At 37.0% G+C, this 6751-nt stretch overlaps 1 protein-coding gene across 2 annotated transcripts; it reads left to right on the forward strand.

Moving 5' to 3' along the window:
- The first annotated feature begins 3081 nt into the window (after window positions 1–3081).
- On the forward strand, window positions 3082–6448 carry LOC127987752 (GTPase IMAP family member 7-like). 2 transcript variants are annotated; one of them, XM_052590154.1, is made up of 3 exons: window positions 3087–3686; window positions 3834–3872; window positions 5542–6448. In XM_052590154.1, the coding sequence occupies exons 1-3, from the start codon at window positions 3677–3679 to the stop codon at window positions 6135–6137; spliced, it is 645 nt and encodes a 214-aa protein (XP_052446114.1). In that variant the 5' UTR covers window positions 3087–3676; the 3' UTR covers window positions 6138–6448. The 2 variants fall into 2 exon arrangements, with proteins under 2 accessions (XP_052446115.1, XP_052446114.1); XM_052590155.1 differs by lacking the exon at window positions 3834–3872 and having other exon boundaries at window positions 3082–3686.
- Window positions 6449–6751: the final 303 nt, after the last annotated feature.

Genomic DNA, 6751 nt, shown 5'->3' on the forward strand with positions numbered 1-6751 from the left:
TGACCCTAGCATATTATCTAACAATCTATGAAGGTGTGAATCGAGATATTTCATGATATAGTTCATGCGTCTAGCAATGTTTCCAATAAAAATGAATAATATTAATGCCTAATAATAATTTGCCAATGGGCTAGGTGCACAAGATGGCGCCGGTGAGCTTCAGCAACGCGAGTGTGTGCATACTTATTTCCGGTCCTGTGACGCTAGCATTTACTGTAAGGCAAACTTACATACGAAACTTGGCTAGATGGATATAATTAATGTTTTTCAAATTTAACAGCGAATAGTGGTATATCAAAGACACGAGGAAACATCCTCCCTACATTTTTGTGTACCTCTTTGTGGAAATTAATCTAGATACAACACGGAGATTGCTTTATTCTTCTGTTGATTATGCGGATCAGCGCCAGCATCAGGTTAATCAGTCCACAGGGATTTCTTCATTCAAACACAAACCACTCAAATGGAGAGCTGATTTTGTTCTGACTGTTATCTATAAGATCATAAGGTTTCTGACTGTCAAACGAGATAAAGTATGTATGTTTTTTTACTTTATTTGATTATAACTGTGTACAATTTTAGTAATGCTATTATGGTAGGTTTGCATTAATTAAAAGATCGCTGTGTGCATTCATTTGCGTTTTATCAATGTTCATCTGTTTTGTAAAATATCTGCAGCATAAATAATTTTGTCTATAAGCAGCGCATGTATTTTGTTATGAATTCTTCAGATAAAACAAATATTAAAATTAGCCATGTGTTAGTTATATTATTTTACAGCCCGTTTTTTTCATTTCAAAATGTTTGATGCAAAATTGACTGTCAAATAATGAAATATGTTGTGAAAATGATGATGAAACAAACTGTATGTGCACAATTGAGAAATGTGAAGATAAATCACAGCCCATGTCGCACAAGGTGAATATTTCATTAAACAAAAAAATAATAATCAATGTAATACAAACATTTACGAGAAATAAGTAATTTTTACATTTACATAATTGGTAAGGTAAAAATAAATTATATATCTGTGTGTACACACCATGAGTTTAATTTTCATTTCGTGAACAGTAGGGAACATTAGTGTATTTAATTCATTCACTGTACCCAAACATATACAGTTTCAAATGCACTGGCTCAGTTAACATTTATAGAATAGTAATAATAGCAGTGTATATCTTATTTGCATTTTAAGTGATATTATAAGTCCTGTAAACATATATAGAAGGTAATATTCGGACTTCTCCGGTTCTCCGCACTGGCGTACAGCACAACCGGAAATATCTACGAACACACTCGCAAGACCGGAAATCCAAGATGGCGGAGATATGCAACTTTGGATATGTCTGCAGCCAGACCCTCTTGACTAGCCCATATGCTGTTGTGGCTGCTGTATGGCACATGACGACCCTACCCCCAACTCGTGCCCCCTCGAAAATAACGAGTGCATGACGCCCCTCGCTGTGGTCATGCAGGTTTGTTTAGACATTAAACTCGTGCAGCCACAACAGAACTTAGTAAGCTGAACTTATGTCCCTTTCCGGGTACATTACAGCTACTGATTCATATTTCAACAAGGGTTTCTGAGCAAACTTTCCCTGTCACTGCGCCTCGTTAACTTAAACAAAACTGAGGTCACGCTATCTGCGCTTCAAATAAATTGCGCGTCTACTCGGCGGTGCGTGGTACATTACCGTGCGAGCGGGTTAAAGACGCTACCGTCTTCTTCTTTACTAAATCCTCCCTCGGTTTTCATATTTATTCATATTCTTATTCATATTCACGGCCTTCTATTTAAGTTTTCACCATTTATTTTACTAAAATTATGTGTTTTTATTTATTTATGTATTTTTGGGTTCAAAGCTGTATACTTTTTCCTTTTTATGGGGAATGCTACTGAATTGGGATTGTGTTTTGTACAACTGTCTTTCTACTGTATTTTTTACTGTATCATTCTTTAATAATTGCGTGCCAAAATCATGAGGAATGCTATCTTTTTCACTATACAGTCAGATTTGAAAATTCATAAAAAAATGAATTAAATTGTTTTCTGCAAACTCCACCAGACTCTTGTTGTACATCTCCCCACGTGCCACTGTGGTGATTGTCATAACATTTTACTGCATCATTATTTAATAATTACCCACCAAATTCATGATATTGAAAAAGATAGCATTCTTCATGATTTGGCAATTTATGATTTGTTTTTGTGTTCCCCCCCCCCCTGATTTTGGCATGCAATTATTAAAGAATTTATTAAAGAATTATTATTTTGCTTTAATCCTTTTTTATATTTTTTAAAAATAAGAATTTAGATTCTCTCCACATAAGCAGGATACACCATACAATAGCAGGTACAGATTGAATGATAACATATGCACTTATAACACTTAAAACGTGAATGAATTCCGCCATTCGTATGAATATGTATAAATATGACAACCGAAGGAGGATTTACTAAAAGAAGAAGACTGTAACGCTCGCACGTTAATGTACCACGCACCGCCGAGTAGACAGTGTTGGGAAAGTTCACTTTCTACATGAACTAGTTCAAAGTTCAATTCACAAATTTAAAAATGAACTAGATCACTTCATAGTTCAAACTACAAAATTTTGAACTAAGTTCACACAGTTCCAAAAATGAACTAGTTCATAGTTCTTTTTTTCCATATGTTGCTGCGACAGCCCATATAGAATCACAGACAGCAATTATTTTATCAGTTTTAACAATGAAGCTATGCTTCAGATTTCATCTTCATATCCAATTTTGAATCCTTATCCAACCAGGGTTTACATAAGCATTAAGGGGACAGCACTCCCCCTTGTTGCTTTAATGCTTTGTCTCCCATTCTCACCGACCTTGTCATAAACATCATAAAATTATTTTAAATGATCATACGCCTTCTTGCTACATGCTGCTGTCGCCTCGATGCCTTTTTTTTTTGATGACGCGTCACGCATGCGGCGGACGGTGGTGCGACCCTGGTGGCTGGTGTTGCCAGATTTGGGTGTTTTTCCGCTACATATTAAAACCCGTTTACGGTGTGTTTTAGCTGGTTTTTCGCCTGGAAGGCTCTATAGAAATCTGGCACCCTACTGAACGAAATTAACCTGAGAGAGCGTGCACAGACACCAGAATGAACGAGTTGACAGTAACGTTCATCAGGCATTAATACAGCACGTTCAGTTCACGTTCGCCCAAAATATGAACGAGTTCATGAACTATCCTTCAATGAACGCGTTCAGGCACAACACCGCGAGTAGACGCGCAATGAACTTGAAGCGCGCCTAGCGTGACCGCGCTACTCTAAACGCAGATGGCGTGACCGCGCTACTCTAACGCAGATGGCGTGACTGCAGCGGGCGTTGACATATTTTGATGTTTATTTGATGGTTTAGGCCAAACTTCTCTTTCTCGGTTTAAAGAGCTTTTAATAACTCTTAAAATAAAGCATAGACGTTACGTTTAGACTGTAAAGCAGGGGCGAAACCGTGAAGGAAAGCAACAGCGTGTCACATTTTCACGTTGGTGGGAATCGAAACCGAAACTAGAATCTGACTCGTCACACAGCTCCTCTGTGAATTTGAGTTCATTTGCCCTCGAGCTCTACAGGAGAACAGGACAAGTCTTGCGGCGTTTTTCTTTCGATTAAGATTTAAAGGGGATATTGTTAAAATGGCGACAGGTAAGAATCAACATCAATTAAATTAGCGTCGATCTATCACTAACACACTGTTATTTACTCAGTTCTAACAGATGTTTTTATAAATAATGTATAATAGCTAAACAATCTGTTCTCTCTCTCTCTCTGTGTGTGTGTTTCTCCCTATAGAAGCAGGTAGATGTAGTCCATTATTTGATCGTCCTGACAGTAAGTTAATTGAAGCACAAACAGTTATGTGTTTGATTTTATATGAGACATTATCGATGAATCTCTAAAATTCTAAACTTTAAATTAAACTCTAAAAAAAGTCAAAAATTACAAATAGTCATAATATATTAAGCTTTAATTGTTTTATAAAAATGAGAATGTGAACAACTCCTAAAACTGTTCAATTGAAAGTCACTTGTCCTTAATTAAATATCAAGTTGTGTGTGAGAGAGACAAAACACTGTCTGATGCCAAAGAAACCCAAATATTTTAATTCCCTTGCAGGAGATATAATTACTTTACTAAATTATAAAATCAGCTATGATTTTTACATGAATAAAGGCCCACTTATATTGTGTGAGAAGCTATTATCATCATTTTTTAAAACATGCTTTTAATGGCAGTTTTTTATATGTGTACTGTGCAGCATTAAAACAGAAGTGCACTTTAATGATAGCTCTCAAGCCCGAGAAACACTGCATGATTTTTGGCTGTCCCAGATGAAAGATTGGCATTGTGAAACAATCGTAATTTCTGTGATCGTGGCTCCTAATCGGTGGTTCTGTGTCGTATACTAAAAAAAGTCAAAAGATGGCTGTTGTCATAGTCTTGCGACCAAAAATAGCCAGTGATACAGCTAATGTAATCTCACAAACAATTCGGACATATTTTACGAGGTGGCTAATTCATACGAATTTGTACAACCTCACTCGTACGATTTTATAGGATTTGTCTAAACCCTAATGTCGGGTCGGTTTAGGAGCGGAGTTGTGCAATTCATAAAATATGTACGATTTGGCAAAAATTTTATGAATTTGTACGAGTGTGGTTGTACGAATTCGTACAAATTAGCGACCTCGTAAAATATGTAGAAATTGCCATGAGATTGGGCTGATACAGCATGATTATTGCACAGTGTGTTTGCTGATATGATCCACATTTACTGACCAACCAATAAAATGAGATATGAAGTCAACGTGAAAATTGCTAAAATCATGCAGTGTGTCTCGGACTTTATCATCATGTTTTCTGTTAATTTGGACTTTGTTTCCCTTGTTGTGTTGATTGTATTATTCTGTTGAGCTGTGCCTAGTTAATTATCCTTGTTTGGTCTGAGTACTTAAGTTCCTGTATGTTCACTTCGAGTTTGCCAGTTTTGGTTTATTTGGTTGGCTTACATCAGGCACTTATTTGAATACCAAATCTGTATCAGGAATGGACCGCCCAAATGGCATTATTCCATACATTATGTGGGCCGGAGCAAGGTCTAGGATCTGGGTGAGAATTCAAACCAATGTGGCTTTGATTTGGGCCAGTTCTGCTTTATTTATAAGTGCCAGGTGTGGGCCTGATCTGGGCCTGTAGGAATTGTGCTATCTGGGATAGAATTACCATAAAACTAATTCAGTCCATAATAACTGAGATCTCATTATAGGTAAGAGCAGTGATGTCAGACACAATACAGTACTCTTAATACAGTAGCCTAGAGAAAACATGATCTGTGCACACTGCAGTTTAAGCTGTTTCTGTGTTTTGTGTAAAGAAATCCTTGTGGAAGGGTTACGTGATATTTTGCTTGTGTTAAATCTGTTTGTTCTGTAGAATATTTAACATGAAATTCTTGTGCAGTGTTTTGTATTGAACTTTGTTTGTGTGCGCTCTTTTTCAGTGAGTGATCTGAGGATTGTGCTGATAGGAAAGAATGGATCAGAAAACAGACGAGTGGCAAACACTATACTGGGAAGAGCAGTGTTTGACAGTGAAGCTACATATTATTTACAGCAATCCAGTGACAGAATCAGTGGAGAGGTGGAGGAGAGAAAGATCACAGTCTTCAATCCTCACCTGCTCCAGCCAAATTTCCCACAGGGAGAGATAATAGATGGAGTGAGAGAGTGTGTATCTCTGTCTGCTCCAGGACCTCATGTGTTTGTACTCGTACTGAAGTATAACAACTTCAGAGAGAATGACAGACAGAGAGTGAAATATGTGCTGAACCTCTTCAGCTACCAGGCCATGAAACACACTATAGTGCTGACTACTGAAGATGTGCAACACAGATCACAATTCACTTCGAGGAATAACTCTGTTCATGATATAATAAAGGAGTGTGGAGGAGGACATCTGAAGTTTTCTACAGTAAGCACAGGATGGCGCTATGAGATGTTCAGAAGGACAGAAGAGATAATCAAGAAAGAAAGTATAGAATTTCTCATCTGTGAGAATAGGCCTATTTCACAAGATGACGAGCGAGACAGGAAGTAGGGTAGTGGTACTTCCGCTCGTGCCAGTGCTACGATCACAATCATGGATTGCGAACAGCTTGTTTTCTCCTAATCATTAAGTTATCTGCCAAAACTCAGAATTGCATATGCTGTTCGTTTTTTTGATGATTTTCAGGGAGATGTGAAGAGATCCAAATTGGACAAAGGCTACAAATAATTTTTGGAACAATGTACATTTGATTATCAAGGTAACGTTATGTATAATGAGCCAGTTTCCATGATACTGATTTTTGAATTCAGTTTCTTTTATTGATTATTTTGAAAGTGGTTTAATAAAATCTAGCTTGTTAACTATGTGTGTGTGTTTGGACACTTCAGACTCAGATATTATTGCAGGGAAAGTGGTTATTAGGGCAAGATATTATAGGTCGTTAAGAAAGCGTGAAGAACCACATCAGCTCGAGGTAAATACATAAGTTACAGGATTTAGTTTAATAAATGTCTTTTAATCACAAAATGGTTTCCAATGTTGCCTATAAGTCATCCCACAGTCTATAGCAACAGTAACTGTATAATTTAGTAAGAAAAATTTAAACGAGGATGGGAAATACATTTTTATTTTATGTAGCAATAGTCATCATAACCTCTGTGCAG

Source organism: Carassius gibelio, chromosome B22 (genome assembly GCF_023724105.1).
Source record: "Carassius gibelio isolate Cgi1373 ecotype wild population from Czech Republic chromosome B22, carGib1.2-hapl.c, whole genome shotgun sequence".
Taxonomy (NCBI): Eukaryota; Metazoa; Chordata; class Actinopteri; order Cypriniformes; family Cyprinidae; genus Carassius; species Carassius gibelio.